Source organism: Chiloscyllium punctatum, chromosome 31, assembly GCF_047496795.1.
Source record: "Chiloscyllium punctatum isolate Juve2018m chromosome 31, sChiPun1.3, whole genome shotgun sequence".
NCBI lineage: Eukaryota > Metazoa > Chordata > Chondrichthyes > Orectolobiformes > Hemiscylliidae > Chiloscyllium > Chiloscyllium punctatum.
In genome coordinates, this window is record NC_092769.1 from 68,320,474 (window position 1) to 68,347,293 (window position 26,820).

The following is a 26,820-nucleotide window of genomic DNA, read 5'->3' on the forward strand; positions in this document are numbered from 1 at the left end:
AGTGAGTGTGTGTGTATGTTAGAGTGAGTGAGTGTGTGTATGTATATTAGAGTGAGTGAGTGTGTGTATGTATATTAGAGTGAGTGTGTGTGTGTGTCTGTGTGTATATTAGAGTGAGTGAGTGTGTGTGTGTCTGTGTGAATATTAGAGTGTGTGTGTGTGTGTCTGTGTGTATATTAGAGTGAGTGTGTGTCTGTGTGTATATTAGAGTCAGTGAGTGTGTGTGTCTGTGTGTATATTAGAGTGAGTGTGTGTCTGTGTGTATATTAGAGTCAGTGAGTGTGTGTGTCTGTGTGTATATTAGAGTGAGTGTGTGTGTGTCTGTGTGAATATTAGAGTGAGTGTGTGTGTATATTAGTGAGTGAGTGTGTGTCTGTTTGTATATTAGAGTGAGTGAGTATGTGTGTCTGTGTGTATATTAGAGTGTGTGTGTGTCTGTGTGAATATTAGAGTGAGTGTGTGTGTATATTAGTGAGTGAGTGTGTGTCTGTGTGTATATTAGAGTGAGTGAGTGTGTGTGTGTATATTAGAGTGAGTGAGTGTGTGTGTATATTAGAGTGAGTGAGTATGTGTCTGTGTGTATATTAGAGTGAGTGTGTGTCTGTGTGTATATTAGAGTTAGTGTGTGTGTATATTAGAGTGAGTGAGTGTGTGTGTGTCTGTGTGTATATTAGAGTGAGTGAATGTGTGTGTCTGTGTGTATATTAGAGTGAGTGTGTGTGTGTGTCTGTGTGTGTATTAGAGTGAGTGTGTGTGTGTCTGTGTGTATATTAGAGTGAGTGTGTGTGTGTCTGTGTGTATATTAGAGTGAGTGAGTGTGTGTGTGTCTGTGTGTATATTAGAGTGAGTGTGTGTGTGTCTGTGTGTATATTAGAGTGAGTGTGTGTGTGTGTCTGTGTGTATATTAGAGTGAGTGAATGTGTGTGTCTGTGTGTGTATTAGAGTGAGTGTGTGTGTGTGTCTGTGTGTATATTAGAGTGAGTGAGTGTGTGTATATTAGAGTGAGTGTGTGTGTGTGTCTGTGTGTGTATTAGAGTGAGTGTGTGTGTGTGTCTGTGTGTGTATTAGCGTGAGTGTGTGTGTATATATTAGAGTGAGTGTGTGTGTGTCTGTGTGTATATTAGAGTGAGTGAGTGTGTGTGTGCGTCTGTGTGTATATTAGCGTGAGTGTGTGTGTATATATTAGAGTGAGTGTGTGTGTGTCTGTGTGTATATTAGAGTGAGTGTGTGTGTGTCTGTGTGTGTATTAGAGTGAGTGTGTGTGTGTGTGTGTCTCTGTGTGTATTAGAGTGAGTGTGTGTGTGTGTGTGTCTCTGTGTGTATTAGAGTGAGTGTGTGTGTCTGTGTGTATATTAGAGTGAGTGTGTGTGTGTGTGTGTCTGTGTGTATATTAGAGTGAGTGTGTGTGTGTGTCTGTGTGTATATTAGAGTGAGTGTGTGTGTGTGTGTGTCTGTGTGTGTATTAGAGTGAGTGTGTGTGTGTCTGTGTGTGTATTAGAGTGAGTGTGTGTGTGTGTCTTTGTGTATATTAGAGTGAGTGTGTGTGTGTCTGTGTGTGTATTAGAGTGAGTGTGTGTGTGTGTGTGTCTGTGTGTGTGTGTGTCTGTGTGTGTATTAGAGTGAGTGTGTGTGTGTGTGTCTGTGTGTATATTAGAGTGAGTGTGTGTCTGTGTGTATATTAGAGTGAGTATCTGTGTGTGGAGACAGTTTTCATATGGAAAGGCAAAATGTGTCAGCACAGGTTTGGAGGGCCAAAGGGCCTGTTCTTGTGCTTTATTGTTCTTTGTTTTTTGTTTCTTGATCTGGTGGGAGATAGGGTCATCAACGCTACTTTACTCTATCCCATTCTCTCTCCACCTCTCACTGTCTCACGGCCTTTCTCTCTCTCTCTCGCGTTGTCTCACCCTCTCATGCACGTTGTTTCTCTCTGGTGTCTCCTGTTTCTTACTGTCCTTCATCTCACCCCCCCCCCACCCCCCACCGTCTCTCTCCTCTCTCTAGTGCCCTCCTCACGTTCTGTCTCCCTCTCTCCCTTACTTATGACTGATATCTGAACCTTTCTGTCTCTTGCAGTTCTCTCTCTCTGTCGCAGCCCTACCCTCTCTCACTCACCCACTGTTTGGTGCCATCTCTGTCTCACTGCTCTGTTTCTCTATCTCATGCTGTCTCTTTCAATTCCATGTTTTCTTGTTCATATCCTCTCTCAATCTAATTTGCCCTCTTTTACTCTCTCCTGTGTCCTCTCTCTCTTTCTCTCTCTCTGTGTCTCTCCTTTTCTCTGTCTGATGCCCCCTCTCTTTGTCTCTCTTTTTTTCTTCTCTCTTTTTCTCTTTCTTGCATGCACCATCTCTCTCGCAGCCCCCACGTTTCTTGTCTCCTTCGCTGTCGGCCCTTTTTTTTGCTCTCTCTTTACTACCTGAGAGGGCTTATGAAACAGAGAGAGTAAAAATGACCCAGAGGTATCAATGGAAGCCAGGTCATCCCAGCATGCACTGCAGTGTTGAAAGTTCCCTATCAAACCTCAGTGTCTTCAGAGTTACTTCTCATCCAGTGCTATGGATCAGGGATCACAACTTATGCATGTTCCTTGATTAAAACTCTACTAAAGCTTACCTCTCCTGCACCACCTATCACAAATTTTCTCCTATCTGTCTTCTCCCTTGTCCTCCCCGTCTGTCTCTCTCTCTCGTAATCATCCCTCTGTCATATCTGTTCTGTTCTGTCTTTCTCTCTGATGCCCTCTGTCTTTTTCCTGCCTTCTCTCTCTCTTGTTCTCTCTCTCCCTTATTTTCTAGTGCCAAGCTCCCCTTTCCTTTTTCTTGCGTGCTCTCTCTTTCATCTGCTCTCCCTCTCCTTCACAGCACCCCTCTCTCTCTCACCCTCTTCTTCTCCAGTCTATTTTGTCCTGTTTTCATTGCCCAAGAGGGTTAGAGAGAGCGAGAAAGCAAACAAAGAGGGAGAGGCATCAATGGGGGGTAGAGTATCCCAGCATGCACTGCAGTGTTGAAAGCTCCCTATCCAATCTCCAGGGTCTCTTGAGAGACCGTTCAGCTTTTGACATTGATCTGGGTTGACATTGATGTGTTTTTCTTACTTTCTCTCTTTGTCTCATGACTCTCTCTCTGTCATGTGACTTCTTCTCTCATGAACCCCTTTTCTCTGTCTCTCTTGTAAGTCTCTCATTTGCAGTCTCTGTTTCTCTCTCTCTCTCTCTCTCACGTACATCCTCCTTCTCACTCTCAAGCCTTCTGTCTCTCATTCCATTTCATCTCCTTTTCTCTCTCTCGTATCCCTCTCTCTCTCTTTCTCACTCACACACTCTCCCTCTCTCACACTCTCCCTCTCTCACACTCTCAGCCACAGACTTGGAGGGGTTTGTGTGTCGGGGGTGGGGGGGGGGAAGAGAGAGAGACAGAGACAGCGAACAAAGAATGAGAGACACCGATGAGCTTTCCCAAACTCAGGTGCTGATTGCTCCCCACTGCAGCAATAACTCTCTGGCTGTTGTGTTGTAGACATCAGTGAACCTCTCAGCACACTTCAAGAGGAGGAGGAAGACGCTGGAGTAGCTGCAAGCAGTTGGGACACAGCAGGTGAGTTTCTGTGAGCACCTTCAGCCTCCGATGACCCTGCCTTGTTCAGCTTCCTCCTGCATGTTGTGATGATTCCAATACCTAACCCAACAGACTTAGGCTGGACACTGAGGCAGCATTGGTGTAACCAGGACAGTCATCACCTACACTCACTCTCTCTCACACACACACACACACAGACACGCACACACATACACTGTCACTCTCTCACACACACGATACTCACACATGCTCTCTCACTGTAACACATACACCACATACACACTCTCTCACACACACACACACACATACACTGTCACTCTCTCACACACACGATACTCACACATGCTCTCTCACTGTAACACATACACCACATACACACTCTCTCACACACACACACACACACATACACTGTCACTCTCTCTCACACACACGATACTCACACATGCTCTCTCACTGTAACACATACACCACATACACACTCTCTCACACACACACACATACACTGTCACTCTCTCTCACACACACGATACTCACACATGCTCTCTCACTGTAACACATACACCACATACACACTCTCTCACACGCACACACATACACTGTCACTCTCTCTCTCACACACACAATACTCACACATGCTCTCTCACTGTAACACATACACCACATACACACACTCTCACACACACATACACTGTCATTCTCTCACACACACAATACTCACACATGCTCTCTCACTGTAACACATACACCATATACACACACTCTCTCTCACACACACTTACTCTCTCACATACACAAACACACACACAGGGTAGAGGGAGCTTTAATCTCTAACCCCGTGCTGTCCCTGTCCTGAGCGTGTTTGATGGGGCAGCAGTGTAGAGGGAGCTTTATTCTATATCTAATGCCATGTTGTCCCTGCCTTGGGGGTATCTGAAGGTGGGGGGGGGGAAGCAGTGTAGAGAAGGGCTTATTCTGTATCTAACCCTGTGGAGTACATTTTGACACACAGCTACGATGCCAGCTGGATGGAAAATGGATGCCAAGGCCCAGTACGATTCAGAGGTCATGGAGGCCAGTTTGAGCCCCTTCAGCCCAGTCCGTCAGGCTCAGACTGGACACGAGAGATCTGTCAGCAAGGATCACCTGGCATCAGGAGGCCCAGACCAGGGTCAGAGCCGCAAGCAAGGGGGTGTCGCACGTCAGCGTCCCGTTATCACCATGGTGACCCCGGTTAGCCCGCCTGGGGACCAAGGGTCCGAGGCCAAACCGACCTGTGACAGAGAGGGGCCAGGCCTCAGTGGGACCCGGCCACTCGTCCCTGACGCAGCCCAGCCCAGGAATCCCTTCGAAGAGGTCTCCACCCCCTTACCCCAGCCCCACAAGCCTGTGGAACCAGGCCGCAATGACGTTGCCAAGCAACCACCGACAGGCACGACGGATGACGGGTAAGTGAGTGAGAGGGGTTTGGGGACGTTGCAAATGAGCCTTTTCCATTTGAGGCAGAGACGCAGCTGAGACGCATAAAACTCTGGTCAGACCGCACTTGGAATATTGAGAGCAGTTTTGGGCCCCATATCTAAGGAAAGATGTGGCTGGTCTGGGAGGGGGTCACAGAGATGTACAGCGCGGAAACAGACCCTTCGGTCCAACACGTCCATGCTAACCGGATGTCCGAAATTATTCTAGGCCCATTTGCCAGCACTTGGCCCACATCCTTCTAAACCCCTCCTGTTCCTATCCCCATCCAGTTACCTATTTAATTGTACAAGCCTCCACTAATCCTCTTACAGCTCGTTCCACACACCGCGTGTGAAAAAGTTGTCCCTCAGGCCCCTTTTATATCTTTCCCATCCCCTCTAGTTTTGGACTCTCCTACCCTGGGGACAAAATCCTTGTCTATTTATCCTATCCCTGCCCCTCGTGATCTTATAAACCTCTATAACGTCACCCCTCAACCTCCGACGCTCCAGGGAATACAGCCCCAGCCTGTTCAGCCTCTCCCTGTAGCTCAAACCTATTGCTCCAGAGGAGGTTCACAAGAACAATCCCGGGGATGAGGAGCTTGTCATGTGGGGAGCGGTTGAGGACTCTGGGTCCGTACTCGATGGGGTTTAGAAGGGTGGGGAATCTGATTGAAGCGTACAGAATACTGAGGGGCCTGGATCGAGTGGACGTGGAGGTGATGTTTAGGAGGGACATGGACCCGAGGGCCCAGCCTCAGAGGGAAGGAACTGAGATGAGGAGGAATCTCTTCAGCCTTCGGACGGGGTGAACCCGTGGGACTCATTGTCACAGAGAGCCGTGGAGGGGGAGTCACTGAGGCAGAGAGAGATGGGTTCCTCATTGGGAAGGAGATAAAAGCTCGTTTTATTCATTCACAAGAAGAGGGTGTCACTAGCTAGGCAAAATTTATTGCCCATCCCTAATTGCCCCAGAGGGTAGTTAAGAGTCAACCCCATTGCTGTGGGTCTGGAGTCACATGTAGGCCCAGACCAGGTAAGGATGGCAGTTTCCTTCCTTGAAGGGACATTAGCGAACCAGATGGGATTTTCCCAACAATCCGCAATGGATTCACGGAATTCATTAGACTCTTCATTCCTGGTATTTATTGAATTCAAATTCCACCATCTATCTTGACGGGACTCAAATCTGGGTCCCCGGAACATTATCTCGGCCTCTGGGGTTACCAGGGAAAGGGAGAAGGCAGGAGAATGGGGTGCGAGAAACATACCAAACGGGAGAGAATGGCAGGGTATGGGCCGAATGGCCTAATTGTGCACCTCTGCCTCATGGTCTTCCTATAGGCCTCAACCCTCCCACTTCCCTCTGTGTCACCAGTCCCGTCCTTCAGCCTACAGAGTTGGGATTTCAAGAGCAGACTGATTTTGTCACAGCGTTGAAACCGGAATGGTTATTGTGCCCATCACAGGAGGTCCTTTGGCCCATCAAATATATCCCTGCTGGCCGTCTGAAGGAAGAACGCAGTCACTTTCATCCCCCATCACCCTTCTGTCTCATCTTTCCTCTCCAGATGACGATGAGGTTTTAATACAGGAAGTGATAAGCAGGACAGTGACAGGAAGGGACAGTGAGGTCAAATCAACCACCCTGTCACAGTGGAAGAGTAAATAGAGATGGTAAAAGGGTCCATACCTGAATGCACGGTGGTGGTGTCGGTCTCCATTATAGTGGGAAAAGTGAGTTAATAATAGAAAATAATGTCTGGAAGGGGTATTTTACATCACTCGTCACCATAGGGAGTACAAGTAACATCGCAGAAGCAGTGATAGACTAGGAAATGGAAGAGATTGAGGAATTCAAGAACATCACAAAATGTCTGCCAGACTACTCAGACCCCTTGGCATCATGGTAGCCCACAAACCCACCAACACACTAAAACAGGAGCTAATCAACTTGAAAGACCCCATACAGACAACGAGCAAAGCTAATGTCATTTACAAAATACCATGCAAGGACTGTAACAAACACTACATTGGACAAACAGGCAGTAAACTAGCCACCAGGATACATGAACATCAATTAGCCACAAAACCACATGACCCTCTCTCACTAGTGTCCTCATATACGGATGAGGAAGGACACCACTTCGACTGGGACAACACATCCATCCTAGGACAAGCCAAACAGAGACACGCATGAGAATTCCTAGAAGCATGGCATTCCAACCGGAACTCTATCAACAAACACATCGAGTTAGACCCCATCTACCAACCCCTGAGCAAAGGAACAGGAAGGGACTTCACCACAGGAAATGACATCACCGACCCAAAGAAACCCGAACATATACATAGAATGCAGGTATTATCAGCAGTGCTTTGTCGGAGGCCCACTGAAGATGTTACCTAGTAGGGTGGCGAAACTTCTGGAAATGAATCTTCCAGCTCAGTGAGCAAACCATCATCCAGAGCATCATAGGAAGGGACTTCACCACAGGAAATGACATCACCAACCCAAAGAAACCTGAACATATACATAGAAAGCAGGAATTATCAGCAGTGCTTTGTCTGAGGCCCACTGAAGATGTTACCTAGTAGGGTGGCGAAACTTCTGGAAATGAACCTTCCCGCTCAGCGAGCAAACCATCATCCAGAGCATCACAATTACTAGAGAAAGGTTGGGACTGTGAGCTGACAAGTTGCAAGTAGATTTAATCGTACGATCTTAAAAGAAGTGTGACAGTGGATGCATTGGTTTTAGATTCAGGGAAGACTGGACGGTAATGAATACAGTGTTTTTAATTTGAAAAAGGGAGAGAACGAGACAGGAAACAACATGGCACCTTTATCACTCACTACCAATACCTTTATTGATACCTTCTCATGTCCTGTTCAGAGAAAACGTTCAGCCGTGCGATTAGTAATTTTTCAAAATTGCCAGAGTTACTGATAGCGAGGAGGATTGTCAAAGGGATATGGATAGATTGCGGATTGGGGCAGAGAAATAACAGATGGACAAATGCATCCATACTGACCATAGAGTCATAGAGATGTACAGCACGGTAAAAGACCATTCGGCCCAACCCCTCCATACTGACCACAGAGTCATAGAGATGTACAGCACTGTAACAGACCCTTCGGCCCAACCCCTCCATACTGACCATAGAGTCATAGAGATGTACAGCACGGTAAAAGACCATTCGGCCCAACCCCTCCATACTGACCACAGAGTCATAGAGATGTACAGCACGGTAACAGACCATTCGGCCCAACCCTTCCATACTGACCACAGAGTCATCGAGATGTACAGCACAGAAACAGACCCTTTGGCCCAACCCCTCCATACTGACCATAGAGTCATAGAGATGTACAGCGCAGAAACAGACCCTTCGGCCCAACTCCTCCATACTGACCATAGAGTCATAGTGATGTACAGCACGGTAGCAGACCCTTCGGCCCAACCCCTCCATACTGACCATAGAGTCATAGAGATGTACAGCACGGTAGCAGACCCTTCGGCCCAACCCCTCCATACTGACCATAGAGTCATAGAGATGTACAGCACAGTAACAGACCCTTCGGCCCAACCCATCCATGCTGACCCTAGAGATGTACGGCACGGTAACAGACCCTTCGGCTCAACCCCTCCATACTGACCATAGAGTCATAGAGATGTACAGCACAGTAACAGACCCTTCGGCCCAACCCGTCCATGCTGACCCTAGAGATGTACGGCATGGTAACAGACCCTTCGGCTCAACTCCTCCATACTGACCATAGAGTCATAGAGATGTACAGCACGGAAACAGACCCTTCATCCATGCCAACCAGATATCCTAGCCTAATCTAGTCCCATTTGCCAACACGTGGCCCATATCTCTCCAAACCCTTCCTATTCCTGTCCCCATCCAGATGCCTTTTAAATGTTGTCATTGTACCAGCCTCCACCACTTCCTCTGGCAGCTCATTCCATACACGTACCACCCTCTAGCTTCTGCAACCTATAGTTGTTTGTTTTATTTCAGTGTGCACAGGTACTGATCAGTAAAGTGAATGGATAACGATGCGGGGAAGTGGGAAATTGTCTGTTTTGTCAGGAAGAAGACGGACAAATTAAGTGGATTAGCAAAGGGTGAGAGGTTACGCAGCTCTGAGAAGCAGAGGGACCTGGGCGTCCTACATTATGAGCCATAAACTATTAGTAGGGGAAAGTGAGGAGCGCAGAGGCTGGAGATCAGATTCGGAGAGTGAGGCGCTGGAAAAGCACAGCAGGTCAGGCAGCATCCGAGCAGCAGGAGAATCGACATTTCGGGCATAAGCCCTTCATCTGGAAGGCCTTCCTGTTGGCAGACTATTAGTATGCAGGTGCAGCAAGTAATCAAGAAAGCACATGGACTGTTCTGTTGTATTGAGAGGGGGAAATTGAATGCAAGAGTTATGCTTCAGCTATACAGGGCGTTGATCAGACCACATCTGGAATACTGTGCATAATATTGGTCTCTGTTTTTTTTTAGATTTTAGATTACAAAGATGTGCAGGTCAGGTGAATTGGCCATGCTAAATTGCCCGTAATGTTAGGTAAGGGGTAAATGTAGGGGTATGGGTGGGTTGCGCTTTTCGGCGGGTCGGTGTGGACGTGTTGGGCCGAAGGGCCTGTTTCCACACTGTAATGTAATCTAAAAGAAAATACTATGTGGAGAGGGTGTATCCCCTTCTAGGAATCTAGAATGAGGGGTCATTGTTTAAAAACAAGGGACCGCCCATTTAAGACAGAGATAGGAATTTCTTTTCTTTTGCATGAAATTCTGGTCTCCTTCCTATCGGAAAGATGTTGGGAAACTTGAAAGGGTTCAGAAAAGATTTACAAGGATGTTGCCAGGGTTGGAGGGTTTGAGCTACAGGGAGAGGCTGAACAGGCTGGGGCTGTTTTCCCTGGAGCGTTGGAGGCTGATGGGTGACCTTATAGAGGTTTATAAAATCATGAGGGGGCATGAATAGGGTAAATAGACAAGGTCTTTTCCCTGAGGTGGGGGAGTCCAGAACTAGAGAGTTTAGGGTGAGAGGGGAAAGATACAAAAGAGACCTAAGGGGCAACGTTTTCACACAGAGGGTGGTACGTGTATGGAATGAGCTGCCAGAGGAAGTGGTGGAGGCTGGTACAATGACAACATTTAAAAGGCATCTGGATGGGGACATGAATAGGAAGGGGTTTGGAGGGATATGGGCCGGGTGCTGGAAGGTGGGACTACATCTCTCTGACTCTTTAAGGGTTGAGAGTCCATGGAACTCAAAGGGTTACGGAAGAAGTGTTCCACTGTGACACCGAGGTCTCGTTACACCCCACCTTGTCCTAAACTGTCACTGTTCAGATCATAATCTGTGTGGCTGACCAAAGTGGATAGCCTCACGTTTATCCACAAGGTAGTGCATTTGCCAAGTATTTGCCCCCTCAGCCAGCCTGTCCAAGTCCCCCTGCAGCCTCTTAGCATCCTCCTCATCGTAAATACACTGCCACCCCAGCTTAATTTCGTCTTCAAAGTTTGGGAGAAGATTTGTAGCTTGGGTGCTCGTTGTTGTGGTTCTGTTCGCCGAGCTGGGAATTTGTCTTGCAAATGTTTCGTCCCCGGTCTAGGTGACATCCTCAGTGCTCGGGAGCCTCCTGTGAAGCGCTTCTGTGATGTTTCCTCCGGCATTTGTAGTGGCCACTATAAATGCCGGAGGAAACATCACAGAAGCGCTTCACAGGAGGCTCCCAAGCACTGAGGATGTCACCTAGACAGGGGACAAAACGTTTGCAAGACAAATTCCTTAATGTCGTCTGCACACTTGGAGATAGTGCGTTCAAATCCTTCATCCAAATAGTTAATGTATACTGTGAACAGCTGGGGTCCCAGCACTGAACCCCTGCCACACTCCACTCGTCTCTGCCTGCCTCTCTGAAAAGGACCCGGTTATTTCCAACTCTCTACTTCCTGTCTACCACAGAGTTCTCTCTCCGTGTCGACACATTACCTCTGATACAGCGAGCTTTTAATTTTCCTTCCTGATCTCTTGTGAGGAACCGTGTCAAAAGCTTTTTGAAAGATCAGATACACAACATCGACTGATGCACCCTTGCCTACTCTACTGGTCGCAGCCTCAAGACATTGCAGGAGATTTGTCAAGCATGATTTCCCCAGAGTGAATCCGTGCTGATCCTCTCACTGCTCTCCGAATGCTCAGTTATTACATCCTTCATGACAGACTCCAGCGCTTTCCCCAATTTGTTCACGTTCAGAAAGGGAACCTGCCTTCTCAATCCAGGTTCGACCTGTAAGGGGGTCCAGTCCCACACTCGCCCTGTCTTTTTTGGTGAACTGCTACAATGAGCCACCACCTTCTGTTGGGTCCTTTAAGAAGTGGCTTCCTGCAACCACTCACCCTGCCCGGTCCAACAGCACCATCCCCCCTCACAGAACCCCGACCCCTGCCATTGCCTCCGGATCCAAATCCTCTCAGGAAGGATTTAACACAAATCTCTAAAAACCAGGAAGAAATGGGCATTTCAGAACCAGCCGGGACTGTGGGTTTACTCCAACACAGTCTCTCCCAGGCTGAGCTGGTCCTGTGTATTAAAAATCCAGCTGTAGCATGCTGGGTTCCACACAGTCATCCCATATTGGGTTCCAGTGTTGCTCGTTGGCCTGCAGTGTTGGGTTCCAGTCATCGTGTGTTGGGCTAAAGCCATCGTGTGTTGGGCTACAGTCATCGTGTGTTGGGCTACAGTCATCGTGTGTTGGGCTACAGTCATCGTGTGTTGGGCTCCAGTCATCGTGTGTTGGGCTCCAGTCATCGTGTGTTGGGTTCCAGTCATCGTGTATTGGGTTCCAGTCATCGTGTATTGGGTTCCAGTCATTGCGTGTTGGCTTACAGTCATTGCGTGTTGGCTTACAGTCATTGCGTGTTGGGTTACAGTCATTGCGTGTTGGGTTACAGTCATTGCGTATTGGGTTACAGTCATTGCGTGTTGGCTTACAGTCATTGCGTGTTGGGTTACAGTCATTGCGTGTTGGGGTACAGTAATTGCGTGTTGGTTTACCGTCAATGCGTGTGGGGTTAAAGTCATCATGTGTGGGGTTTCAATCTTCGCATGTTGGGTTATAGTCATTGCGTGTTGTGGTACAGTCATCGCGTGTTGAGTTACAGTCATCGCATGTTGGGTTCCAGTCATCGCATGTTGGGTTCCAGTCATGACATGTTGGGTTCCAGTCATGACATGTTGGGTTCCAGTCATGACATGTTGGGGTACAGTCATTGCGTGTTGAACGTTAAAAATCACACAACACCAGGTTATAGTCCAACAAGTTTTGTATATTGAAAAAGACCAGGATTTTCAGTATATAATTTCAGTTACATCACACTGTAAACTTTTGTGATAAATTCTGTGGGTTATGACCTTATTCTCCACAACCACCTGATGAAGGAGCAGCGCTCCGAAAGCTAGTGCTTCCAAATAAACCTGTTGGACTATAACTTGGTGTGGTATGATTTTTAATTTTGTACACCCCAGTCCAACAGTGGCATCTCCAAATCATTGTGTGTTGAGTTCCAGTCATTGTGTGCTGGGCATTATTCACTCATCGCGTGTTGAGCTAGACCTACTGTACGTTGACGAACATTCATTTTGTGCCACCCTCGCTGTTTCAGCTCAGTGAAGCCTGTGGAGGCCGGAAGAGAGAAGCCTTTGCCCGCTCCACGTCTAAAGAAAAGACAGCAGAGTTTGACCCTGCCCACCGACGCTGTGGCACCGCCCGATGGAGCAGGGGTCACCTCCACAGGAGCTCGTGATACGACGGGCGCATCCAAGGTGTCAGCGCCACGGCCGGACGCCGTCAACCGGGGATCGGAGCCCAGCCGCAAGGTGGAAGGGTCAATCTCAACCGCCAATGGGCAGGATGGCACAGCTGGTAATAGAAGGTCCACTCCCGAGGACTCCACAGCCAATCAGAATGAAGGCAAAACCAAGCGGAAGGCCCCGGCCCCGCCGATAGTGCTCAACAGCAACGCGCAAATGGCGGAATCCAAGGTGGGAGCCCGGGACTCCGAGGAAACAGCAGCAGGACCTGCTTTAGTAAGTCCTGATCATGCACGCTCAATCTCACCAACAACTCACACTGCGAGCTGCACTGAGGGGGTTAACTCGTGAAGGCTAGGGTGCCCCAGCAGTCACTGTGTCTCAGATGAATGAGAGGGATTCTTGTAGAAGATGTTATAGTATGACGGGCTTCGGCAAGGCTGGATGGTGAGGATACATCCCCTTCGACTAGATCCTCTGACAGTGCAGCACTCCCTCAATACTGACTCTCCGACAGTGCAGCACTCCCTCAATACTGACTCTCCGACAGTGCGGCACTCCCTCAGTACTGACCCTCCGACAGTGCAGCACTCCCTCAATACTGACTCTCCGACAGTGCAGCACTCCCTCAATACTGACCCTCCGACAGTGCGGCACTCCCTCAATACTGACTCTCCGACAGTGCAGCACTCCCTCAATACTGACTCTCCGACAGTGCGGCACTCCCTCAGTACTGACCCTCCGACAGTGCGGCACTCCCTCAGTTTGTTGCATGAGCTGAAATTTCGGTTCTGGACTTGTGACTTGGAGAATCGTAGACAGTGTTTGATATAGTTCTATCACTGGGCCAATCAGGTGCTCTGGGAACCTGCGTCGGAATCCTGCTCTGTGGTGTTTGGAAGTAAACTTATCTGGGATACAACGCTGGCAGAGTGAGTCTGGATAGACGTAGGGTCCATTTTGAAGTTGTCAGGCGAATCTGACTGTGGTCTCTCTCCATTTCTCTGCTCCCCCCTCCTCCCCCACCCCATTGCCTTTTTCCAGCAGAGCCCGGTCCAGAGTCTGGCCAATGCCAGCCGCTCCCTGTTGGACTGGTGCAGGACAGTAACGCAGGATTACCAGCGGCTGAAGATCACCAATTTCACCACCTCCTGGAGGAACGGCCTAGCCTTCTGTGCCATCCTGCACCACTTCCACCCGGAACTCATGTATGTTCTGCTGCATTGAGTTAGCGCCGCTGGCCAGGGGTCACGCTCCTCCCTCCCTCCCCTTGCCACGGACGGTCGACAGAACGCTCCCAGCAGCTCAGCTCTTCTCCTTTCACCGTTGCAACCCTGTGCCCTGCTTGTTCTCTCCTGGGTCGCTTTTCTCTGAGCGTTACAGTGTTGGCGGAGGCCATTGGGCCCACCCTACCTGCCCCCGGTTCTATCCCCCAACGCCAATCCCCTGCCCTTTTCCCCCCGTATCCCTGCCCACAATTTCCGTCCAATGCCCCCCTCCCTCTTGAATCCCTCCATTGACCCTGCTCCCTCCCCTATATTTCCAGGCAGGGTACCCCACTCCCTCACCGCTCGCTGGGTGGAAATGTTTTCCCCTCACATCGCCCTCATTTTGTTTGTCCCTCGCTTTAAATCCATGCCCCTCTCCCTCTCATTCCCGTTCCCTTTTCCAAGCAGGAACACCTCCTCCCTATCCACTCTGTCCACCCCCCCCCCCCTCCCCGCTGCGTGATTTTGAAAACTTCTCCCTCTCTCGGCCTTCCCCCTCTCTGAGGGGAAACGATCCCCAGCTTCGTCAATCTCTCCCCGTCCCTGAAGTTTCTCATCCCCTGGAACCCTTCGTGTAAATCGCTTCTGCACTCTCTCTCTCGCACTCTCTTGCTCTCTCTCCCCCATCTCTCACTTTCCCTCTCTCTCCCTTGTTCTCTCTCCCTCTCTTTCTGCCTCACTCCCTCTCTCTATCTCTCCCTCTCTCTGCCTCCCACATTTTCTCTCTCTCTTTCCCCCCACTCTCTCTTTCTCTCCCTCCCCCATTTTTCTCTATCTCGCCCTCCACTCTCTCTCCCTCCCTCTCTCTCTCCCCCCTTTCACTCCTCCACTGTCTCCTCCCCTCTCTCTCTCTGCCTCTCTCTCCCCCCTCTCTCTCCATCTCTCTCACTCCCCCACTCTCTCTCTCTTACCCCACACTCTCTCCCTCACCCTCTCTCTCCCTCCTCCCCCCCCCCCCCCACCCCCGATCTATCTTTCTCTCTTTCTCTATCTATCTCTCTCACATCGTTCCTATAATTTGGTGCCCACAACTGGACACGTTACTCCAGCTGAGGCCTGACCCTGGGCCTTGTCCAAGTTCCCCATCCCCTCCCTGCTCTTGGACTCCCGGTCCCTGTGAATGAAGCTGAGGGCACTGCCTGCTTTAGTAACTGCTCCCTCTCCACCCGCCAGGGACACGTACACCCAGCTCCCTCTGCTCCTGCACCCCCTTTTAGAATTTGATATCACCTTGTCTGGCCCACAAACATCACTCCACGCGATCACAGATTGACGTGGAAGTGGCCAACTGAGGCGCTCAGGTGTATCAGCTTGCTGCAGAGTCCAGAAGGGACTGAATGGACCTTGTGGTGGTGATGTCCACCAGAAATAATAACTGCCTATCCACAGAGTCCGCCACAGTAACATTGTGGGGGTGGGGGGGGGAGGTGGTTTAGGGGTTACTTACAAAATCAGGAGAAATGTCCCACAGACTGGTCAAGCTCAGACCGAATCCGCCCTTCTCAAGGATAATCGGTCATCAAATGTTGGCCTTGCCAACAGCAGGGCCGTTTCCCCCGAATGGCTGGATATCGGAAAGGGAGCGGGAGGGGAGGGTCCTTAGTCCTCTCGTTCTTGTCTACTCATCATTCCATCTTCCTCTCTCCTCCTTCCCTCAGAGATTACTCCTCGCTGGACCCTCACGACATCAAGACCAACAACAAGAAGGTGAGCAGAAGACCAGCCCTAGGCTTTCGGGAGAGCTAGGCCTCAAGCCTTCACAAGAACTAGGCCCCCGGTTTCCTCCCACAGTCCAAAGATGTGCAGGTTAGGGTGGATTGGCCGTGCTAAATTGTCCCATAGTGCCCTGGGATGTACAGGTTAGGGCGGATTGGCCGTGCTAAATTGTCCCATAGTGCCCAGGGATGTACAGGTTAGGGTGGATTGGCCGTGCTAAATTGTCCCATAGTGTCCAGGGATGTGCAGGTTAGGGTGGATTGGCCGTGCTAAATTGTCCCATAGTGTCCAGGGATGTGTAGGTTAGGGTGGATTGGCCGTGCTAAATTGTCCCATAGTGCCCAGGGATGTGCAGGTTCGGGTGGATTGGCCGTGCTAAATTGTCCCATAGTGTCCAGGGATGTGCAGGTTAGGGTGGATTGGCCGTGCTAAATTGTCCCATAGTGCCCAGGGATGTGCAGGTTAGGGTGGATTGGCCGTGCTAAATTGTCCCATAGTGTCCAGGGATGTGCAGGTTAGGGTGGATTGGCCGTGCTAAATTGTCCCATAGTGCCCAGGGATGTGCAGGTTAGGGTAGACTGGCTGTGCTAAATTGTCCCATAGTGCCCAGGGATGTGCAGGTTAGGGTGGATTGGCCGTGCTAAATTGTCCCATAGTGCCCAGGGATATGTAGGTTAGGGTGGATTGGCCGTGCTAAATTGTCCCATAGTGCCCAGGGATATGTAGGTTAGGGTGGATTGGCCGTGCTAAATTGTCCCATAGTGCCCAGGGATGTGCAGGTTAGGGTGGATTGGCCGTGCTAAATTGTCCCATAGTGCCCAGGGATGTGCAGGTTAGGGTGGATTGGCCGTGCTAAATTGTCCCATAGTGCCCAGGGATGTGTAGGTTAGGGTGGATTGGCCGTGCTAAATTGTCCCATAGTGCCCAGGGATGTGCAGGTTAGGGTGGATTGGCCGTGCTAAATTGTCCCATAGTGCCCAGGGATGTGCAGGTTAGGGTGGATTGGCCGTGCTAAATTGTCCCATAGTGCTCTGGGGTGTACAGGTTAGGGTGGATTGGCCATGCTAAATTGTCCCATAGTGCCCAGGGATGTGCAGGTTAGGGTGGATTGGCCGTGCTAAATAGTCCCATAGTGCCCAGGGATGTGCAGGTTAGGGTGGATTGGCCGTGCTAAATTGTCCCATAGTGCCCAGGGATGTGCAGGTTAGGGTGGATTGGCCGTGCTAAATTGTCCCATAGTGCTCTGGGGTGTACAGGTTAGGGTGGATTGGCCGTGCTAAATTGTCCCATAGTGCTCTGGGGTGTACAGGTTAGGGTGGATTGGCCGTGCTAAATTGTCCCATAGTGCTCTGGGGTGTACAGGTTAGGGTGGATTGGCCGTGCTAAATTGTCCCATAGTGCTCTGGGGTGTACAGGTCAGGGTGGGTTGGCCGTGGGAAATGTGGAGTTATGGGATGTGATATGTTGAGGGGGGTGGTTGGGTCGGAGTCTGGGCTCTTTGGGATGTCAGTGCAGTCTCGATGGGCTGAATGGTCGCCGTTGGGAATCTACCGAGACAAGGGCAGGTGGGAAAGGTATCCCGAGCGGGTGCTACCCCCTTCTCCCCATCCCACCTAACCGTTGTGTTGGGGTGGGGACACACCGAATAACATTGCTGTCACAGCTCATCCCTTTAACATCCTCTCACCCCCCCCCCCCCCCCCCATCCGACCATCTGCAGGCCTTCGACGGCTTCGCCAGCCTCGGCATCTCCCGGCTCCTGGAGCCAGCGGACATGGTCCTCCTCGCCATTCCCGACAAGCTCATCGTCATGACCTACCTGTGCCAGATCCGGGCCCACTTCACCGGGCAGGAACTCAACGTGGTGCACATCGAGGAGAACAGCAGCGAGAGCACCTACAAGGTAGGCAACTTTGACTCGGACTCGCACAGCTCCCTGGACCCCGTCCAGTTTTACTCGGAGAGAATGGAGGCTCAACAGGCAGCCCCGGTACCACAGAGGCCTGGTAGGCCTAAGAAGGAGGCCCTGAAGAGGGCCAGCAAAGGCCTGGCCATTGGCAGCGAGGACCTGGAAGCCCCCAGGCCCAGTACGGGCTCCCCCGCGGCGGTTGCCCCCGGTTACCAACCCCAGGCTTCGGTCGCCGTGCTAGGCCCCCAAGGTACAGAGGCCAGGCCGGCCACAGGGACGGGGTCCCCGGCTCCGGGTCGTGCTCCCTTGACACCGGCCGACCCACCCGAGGCTCCCGCGACGTCTGGGGATGCCGCGGCCTCGGAGGGCCAGGCAGGTGCCCAGGGGGCGCCTGTGCCCATGACTCGCAAGAAGCACCGGGGAGCGGCCATGGCAGAGGTGGAGGGGGGACCCATGGGGCCGCCAGCCTCGGAGGATAATGGGAAGAACGGCCAAGTGGTCATCACCAAGGATGTTGGGACACCCGTAGGCTCAAGAGCCTCAGAGGACCATGGGAAGAGTGGCCAACTGGTTATTACAGAGGATGATGACATACCCATGAGGGCAAAAGCCTCAGAGGATTATGGGAAGAGTAGCCACCTGGTCATTACAGAGGATGATGGAATATCGATGGGGGCAAGCACCTTGGAGGCCCATGGAAAGACTAGCCAACTGGTCATTACAGAGGATGATGGGATATCCATGGGGGCAAGCACCAAGGATCATGGGAAGAGTAGCCCACTGGTCATTACTGAGGATAATAGTTTACCCATGGAAACAAGACCTTCAGAGGACCATTTGGAAAGTGGCCAACTGGTCATCACAGAGGATGATGAAATACCCATGGGGGAAAGAGTCTTGGAGGACCATGGGAAGGGAGGCCAACTGGTCACTAGAGAGGATGATGGAGCACCCATTGGGACACCAGCGTTGGATGATCTTGCAAAGGCCAAAGAGCCTTGTTCTGCTGAGGATACTGGGTCGTTGGCAACCGCAGGGCTCGGGGAGAAGTCTGGGGCTCTGCCTATCACAGTCGGCGATGAGGAACCACCTGACCCCAAGGCTGATGGGAGGACGGCTGCCCAGGGGTATGATGGGAAGGCCCTGGAGCAGGCCAGTGTGGGGCTGGGCAGCAAACCACAGGAGCAGACAGTGGCGGTGACCAATGAGGAGCTGGAAGCGGAGAGGTTGGGCGATGGGGACGCCGTGGAGTTATCCCAAAGGGAAGATACCCCAGCGTCAGCCTTGGCCACCTCAGAGGACGGAGCAAGGCCCGAAGCGGCGACTCTCCCCGAGCACGGCGCTGAGGGCCCGAAACATGGCACGACGACGCCTCCCATTGCCGAAGAGTCTGGGATGAGAGCCGGCCCCGGGGAGCAGGAAACCTCACGGGAGGCTCCTCAGCGGATGGGAAGGGTGGCAGAAGTGGACAGGATGGACCAGGCAAGACCGGGGGAGCCCAGCAGTGGAACCTCACCCCCAGGAGGGCACGGGAGTGGCCGGCCGGAACGGATGCAGCGCTCCCTGTCGTCGGAGAGCAGGTCCCCAGGAAGGACGGGCAAGTCTGGCTTCTCCCACATCCGGGACGCCGACCTGGTCAGGAAGAGACGCTCCCGGAGGCGCAGCGACTCAGTGGAGGAGACTGATGCCACTCACTGCCAGACCGACGTGGTGAGCAGCGGGTCAAGGCCGGAGGTAAACAGGAGCAGGAGGGCTCCTGGTTCAGAGTGAGGGGCAGGGTGGCAGCCTGGAGGGACTGTGTGTGTCTGGGAGAGACAGAGGGAGAGAGAGAAAGTGGGTGTGCGTGTGTGTGAGAGAAGAGTATACACACTCACCCACTCACTCACTCGCACTCACACATCCACTCTCTCTCTCTCTCACACAGATACACACACATTCACACATACACACACACACACACACACACACACACACACACACCCACACACACACACACATCCACTCTCTCTCTCTCTCACACAGATACACACACATTCACACATACACACACACCCCCCCACACACACACACACACCCACACACACACACACATTCACTCTCTCTCTCTCTCACACAGATACACACACATTCACACATACACACACACCCCCACACACACACACACACACACACACACACACACACACACATCCACTCTCTCTCTCTCTCTCACACACACCCACACACTCTCACACACACACACACACACACACACACACACACATCCACTCTCTCTCTCTCTCTCACACAGATACACACACATTCACACATACACACACACACCCCCACCCACACACACACATCCACTCTCTCTCTCTCACACACACCCACACACTCTCACACACACACATTCACACACACACATCCACTCTCTCTCTCACACACACACACACTCACATACACTCTCTCTCTCACACACATTTACACACACACACACTCACACACACACACATCCACTCTCTCTCACACACACACACTGACACACTCTCTCACACACACACACCCACCGACACACACACATACATCCACTCTCTCACACACACACACATTCACACACACTCTCTCACACACACACCCTCTCTCTCTCTCTCTCTATCTCACACATGGCACACACAGATACACACATGCACACACATTCACACAGACACATACAAACGATCACACAAACACAGACACATACATGATCACAGACACACTCACTCACACAGGCACGCGTACACACACAGACACATTTACACACACTCTCTCAACACACACACACATACAATTACACACAGATACACAGAAATGAACATACACATTGCATCGTACCTGATTTGTTGACTACACAGGACAGGAGCTGACACTGAAACACAGACAGGGGCTGGAGAGTCAGCAGAAAAATCCCAGATTGATCTTTACATACAGTAACCCGGCACCCATCAGCTAAAGCCAAACCTCGGGACTGCTTTCACTTTTGACAGGACTTCAGCTGAGTTGTTTTCAGAATCAGAAGACAGAGACCAGGAAACCACACACAAATTTGAAACAACACAAACATCAAATGCAATCCTTTTCTGCAGTTTCAAAGCACAAAATTTGAGTCCGGGGAGGGACAGCATGGGGTTAGGTACAGAGTAAAGCTCCCTCTACATTGTCCCCCATCAAACACTCCCCATGACAGGGACAGCACGGGGTCAGATACAGAGTACAGCTCCCTCTACACTGTCCCCCCATCAAACACTCCCCAGGACAGGGACAGCACGGGGTTAGATACAGAGTAAAGCTCCCTCTACACCGTCCCCCCGTCAAATACTCCCCAGAACAGGGACAGCACGGGGTTAGATACAGAGTAAAGCTTCCTCTACACTGTCCCCCCATCAAACACTCCCCAGGACAGGGACAGCACGGGGTTAGGTACAGAGTAAAGCTCCCTCTACAGTGTCCCCATCAAACACTCCCCAGGAGAGGAACAGCATGGGGTTAGATACAGAGTAAAGCTCCCTCCACACTCTCCCCCATCAAACACTCCCCAGGAGAGGAACAGCATGGGGTTAGATACAGAGTAAAGCTCCCTCTACACTGTCCCCCATCAAACACTCCCCAGGACAGGGACAGCACGGTGTTAGATACAGAGTAAAGCCTCCTCTACACTGTCCCCCATCAAACACTCCTCAGGACAGGGACATCATGGGGTTAGATACAGAGTAAAGCTCCCTCGACACTGTCCCCCATCAAACACTCCCCAGGACAGGGACAGCACGGGGTTAGATACAGAGTAAAGCTCACTCTACACTGTCCCCCCATCAAACACTCCCCAGGACAGGGACACCACGGGGTTTGAACACAGAGCAGTACAGCACAGTACGGGCCCTTCGGCCCTCGATGTTGTGCGAGCCTATCGTCATCCTCTAAGATCAGACTAACCGACATCCCCTTCACTTTACGGTCACCCAAGAGTCACTTACGTGTCCCGAATGTATCTGACTCTACGGTCACTGCTGGCAGTGTATTCCACACACCCACCACTCTCTGTGGAAAGAACTGACATCTCCCCGAAATCTCCCACATGGTGTTAGGGATGGAGTAAAGTTCCCTTTCAACTTAAATGTTGCAGTTAATATTCGCACAGCAATATTCCACAAACAATCATGTGATCAATGCTTGCTGTTTGAGTGAGAAACACTGGTACAGGGAACACAGTGAAATTGTCCCCTGCTCCTCGTCCAAAAGTCGCTCCATGACCCTCCGACAGTGCTGCACTCCCTCAGTACTGACCCTCGGACAGTGCTGCACTCCCTCAGTACTGACCCTCCGACAGTGCGGCACTCCCTCAGTACTGACCCTCCGACAGTGCGGCACTCCCTCAGTACTGACCCTCCGACAGTGCGGCACTCCCTCAGCACTGACCCTCCGACAGTGCTGCACTCCCTCAGTACTGACCCTCCGACAGTGCGGCACTCCCTCAATACTGACCCTCCGACAGTGCTGCACTCCCTCAGTACTGACCCTCCGACAGTGCGGCGCTCCCTCAGTACTGACCCTCCGACAGTGCGGCGCTCCCTCAGTACTGACCCTCCGACAGTGCGGCGCTCCCTCAGTACTGACCCTCCGACAGTGCGGCGCTCCCTCAGTACTGACCCTCCGACAGTGCGGCGCTCCCTCAGTACTGACCCTCCGACAGTGCGGCACTCCCTCAGTACTGACCCTCCGACAGTGCGGCACTCCCTCAGTACTGACCCTCCGACAGTGCGGCACTCCCTCAGTACTGACCCTCCGACAGTGCGGCACTCCCTCAGTACTGACCCTCCGACAGTGCGGCACTCCCTCAGCACTGACCCTCCGACAGTGCTGCACTCCCTCAGTACTGACCCTCCGACAGTGCGGCACTCCCTCAATACTGACCCTCCGACAGTGCGGCGCTCCCTCAGTACTGACCCTCCGACAGTGCGGCGCTCCCTCAGTACTGACCCTCCGACAGTGCGGCGCTCCCTCAGTACTGACCCTCCGACAGTGCGGCACTCCTTCAGTACTGACCCTCCGACAGTGCGGCACTCCCTCAGCACTGACCCTCCGACAGTGCGGCGCTCCCTCAGTACTGACCCTCCGACAGTGCGGCGCTCCCTCAGTACTGACCCTCCGACAGTGCGGCGCTCCCTCAGTACTGACCCTCCGACAGTGCGGCACTCCTTCAGTACTGACCCTCCGACAGTGCGGCACTCCCTCAGCACTGACCCTCCGACAGTGAGGCACTCCCTCAGCACTGACCCTCCGACAGTGCGGCGCTCCCTCAGCACTGACCCTCCGACAGTGCGGCACTCCCTCAGCACTGACCCTCCGACAGTGCGGCACTCCCTCAGCACTGACCCTCCGACAGTGTGGCACTCCCTCAGCACTGACCCTCCGACAGTGCGGCGCTCCCTCATCACTGACCCTCCGACAGACCCCTTCTCCGTCCTGCAGTGGATTGGGCTGTTGCATTTGACATGGTTTCTTTTGGCAGGTGGATGTCACTGAAATCCAGGTGGAAATCTGCTCCGAGTCTCACCCCAGGGTGAATTCGCCCCATCAGGCTGGACTCCAACATGGCGCTGACCATCGCCCAGGTATGACCTTCTCTGGGCCAACCGTCAGGCACCTGGGTTTATCCGAGACAGTCGGGGGTGTTCCTCAACCCCCTCCCTCGATCGTCCTCCCCCTTCTCCTTCCAGTGACACTCTCTTCCTCAGGGGTTGACCGTGAACGCTGAGTTTAACGGTACCGTCTTGAGGGAGGTGCCTGCCAAACGTGTGTGACCCCAGGGTTACGCCTTCTGTGTTGACACCTTCCAGCCGTTGGCAGAGGGGCGGTTCCGTCTGAGAATCCATCCGCAGAGGAGAGGCCATTCAGCCAATCAAGCCCGTGCTAACTGCCTGCAGGTGGGCCCCTCACGTTTGCTCCCTGTGCTCAGAGTACGTCCTCTATGCTGTGGTAACTCCAGTGTGTGCTCCCTCCTATCACACAGCTGAGGGCAGGTGAGCAGACTTTGTTGAAGCTCATCTCAACTGTGTTGACCAATGTATTTTCCAACCGGGGTATCCTGTTGCGGGATACCGTGTTGCGCAGTCTCACCGCCCTCCGCGCCATCTTATAAAACCCCCGAGAAAAGAACCGGACCATGGAAGACAAAGGCGGAGACCTGATCAAGGCAAGGAAGTGTCCAATGTCAAACTCCCTTCTTACTAAGTGCTCCGTCACACGGGCCTGGGCGGGGGTGGGGGGGGGGGGGGGGGGGAGGGCCACATACCAGGCCTCTTTGCCACCGCCTCCGGGACAAACGTCACTCACCTTGGTGCCATCTTCCCCTCCCCTGATGACCTTGGCACTCTGGGCCTCACCAGTGCAAACACTCCGAGTCAAACCTGGATTCCGTCCAGTGTGGAAACAGGCCCTTCGGCCCAACAGACCCACAGTGACACTCTGAAACGTAACCCACCCAGACCCAATCCCCTATCCTACATTTACCCCTGGCTAATACAGCTAACCTGCACATCCCTGGGCACTATGGGACAATTTAGCACGGCCAATCCACCCTAACCTGCACATCCCTGGGCACTATGGGACAATTTAGCACGGCCAATCCACCCTAACCTGCACATCCCTGGGCACTATGGGACAATTTGCCATGGCCAATCCACCCTAACCTGCACATCCCTGGACACGATGGGACAATTTAGCATGGCCAATCCACCCTAACCTGCACATCCCTGGGCACTATGGGGCAATTTAGCACGGCCAATCCACCCTAACCTGACATCTTTGGACTGTGGGAGGAAACCGGAGCACCCAGAGGAAACCCCACGCAGACACGGGGAGAATGTGCAAACTCCACACAGACACTCTCCTGAGGGTGGGATCGAACCTGGGTCCCTGGCGCTGTGAGGGAGCAGCACTCACCCACTGAGCCACTGTATAGCCCTCAAAGCGGGAGTGAGTTCTACATTTGTCCTGCCGTCAGAGTGAGGGAAGCCTTTCCGAAATTCCCAACTGGATTTATAAGTTGATTCCCGTATTGAGGGCCTCCATTTGAGCTCTCAATCAAAGTTCATTCACTGAGTGCACCCATCCCTCATTGCCTCAGAGTGAGACTATTTCTCACATCTATCCCAACAAAAACAAAAAAGAGACCCTTCATAATTTTAAAGCCCCCCCTCCTGGTCAGGTCAGCCGTGGAATGCAGTTTCTGTGGAAAAACCCCCGCACGGCCACTCCAGTGAAACCTCCCGGTTCTGCAACTCGACCCTGACTTTACCATCGGTCCCCTCCTGTGTTCGTCGGCTCCCAGCCCATTTCAGCCACTCCATGCGGGAAGGGCAGGTGGGGTCAGATTCTGTCTGATCGGTCTCGTTCTGCTCCGCAGAGATGAGGAGGCAGAGGTCGCTCCAGGAGGACAGAGCCCAGGAGAAAGAGAATGTGCCGGAAAAAAAGACTGAGGAAGACAACCCGGTACGTACCGCCTGCCTCCCACTCCGGAAGGCACAGACAGGCGCTGGGTTTAAATGTGCCAGACGACCGCTGCTACTACAATTCAGCCCACACGCTAACGCAATGTTCGACTAATGTCCGGATAACTGAGGCGGGCAACAGCGCAGGTTGAAGCAGTGGGAGGATTCGTGGGATCCAGGCTGTCAGTGTATAACACTGGGGTACAGTACTGGTGGGGACAGGTGTGTCACTGTATAACACTGGGGTACAGTACTGGTGGGGACAGGTCTGTCAGTGTATAACACTGGGGTACAGTACTGGTGGGGACAGGTCTGTCACTGTATAACACTGGGGTACAGTACTGGTGGGGACAGGTCTGTCACTGTATAACACTGGGGTACAGTACTGGTGGGGACAGGTCTGTCACTGTATAACACTGGGGTACAGTACTGGTGCGGACAGGTCTGTCACTGTATAACACTGGGGTACAGTACTGGTGGGGACAGGTCTGTCACTGTATAACACTGGGGTACAGTACTGGTGGGGACAGGTCTGTCAGTGTATAACACTGGGGTACAGTACTGGTGGGGACAGGTCTGTCAGTGTATAACACTGGGGTACAGTACTGGTGGGGACAGGTCTGTCACTGTATAACACTGGGGTACAGTACTGGTGGGGACAGGTCTGTCACTGTATGACACTGGGGTACAGTACTGGTGGGGACAGGTCTGTCACTGTATAACACTGGGGGACAGTACTGGTGGGGACAGGTGTGTCACTGTATAACACTGGGGTACAGTACTGGTGGGGACAGGTCTGTCAGTGTATAACACTGGGGTACAGTACTGGTGGGGACAGGTCTGTCACTGTATAACACTGGGGGACAGTACTGGTGGGGACAGGTCTGTCACTGTATAACACTGGGGTACAGTACTGGTGGGGACAGGTCTGTCAGTGTATAACACTGGGGTACAGTACTGGTGGGGACAGGTCTGTCACTGTATAACACTGGGGTACAGTACTGGTGGGGACAGGTCTGTCACTGTATGACACTGGGGTACAGTACTGGTGGGGACAGGTCTGTCACTGTATAACACTGGGGGACAGTACTGGTGGGGACAGGTGTGTCACTGTATAACACTGGGGTACAGTACTGGTGGGGACAGGTCTGTCAGTGTATAACACTGGGGTACAGTACTGGTGGGGACAGGTGTGTCACTGTATAACACTGGGGGACAGTACTGGTGGGGACAGGTCTGTCACTGTATAACACTGGGGTACAGTACTGGTGGGGACAGGTGTGTCACTGTATAACACTGGGGTACAGTACTGGTGGGGACAGGTCTGTCACTGTATAACACTGGGGTACAGTACGGGTGGGGACAGGTCTGTCACTGTATAACACTGGGGTACAGTACTGGTGGGGACAGGTCTGTCAGTGTATAACACTGGGGTACAGTACTGGTGGGGACAGGTCTGTCAGTGTATAACACTGGGGTACAGTACTGGTGGGGTCAGGTCTGTCACTGTATAACACTGGGGAACAGTACTGGTGGGGACAGGTCTGTCACTGTATAAC

At 52.1% G+C, this 26,820-nt stretch overlaps 1 protein-coding gene across 4 annotated transcripts in view; it reads left to right on the forward strand.

Moving 5' to 3' along the window:
• Window positions 1-26,820, forward strand: part of LOC140457026 (EH domain-binding protein 1-like) — a 93,679-nt gene that overhangs the window by 51,396 nt on the left and 15,463 nt on the right. For 2 of the 4 annotated variants that reach the window (XM_072550933.1, XM_072550936.1), the window contains 8 exons: window positions 3,516-3,593; window positions 4,585-5,020; window positions 12,719-13,142; window positions 13,911-14,074; window positions 15,793-15,841; window positions 17,571-19,493; window positions 23,281-23,383; window positions 25,177-25,262. In XM_072550933.1, the coding sequence (XP_072407034.1) occupies window positions 3,516-3,593; window positions 4,585-5,020; window positions 12,719-13,142; window positions 13,911-14,074; window positions 15,793-15,841; window positions 17,571-19,493; window positions 23,281-23,383; window positions 25,177-25,262 (3,263 nt within the window). The remainder of the gene's footprint in view (window positions 1-3,515; window positions 3,594-4,584; window positions 5,021-12,718; window positions 13,143-13,910; window positions 14,075-15,792; window positions 15,842-17,570; window positions 19,494-23,280; window positions 23,384-25,176; window positions 25,263-26,820) is intronic. The other 2 variants (XM_072550935.1, XM_072550934.1) reach the window with 2 other exon arrangements.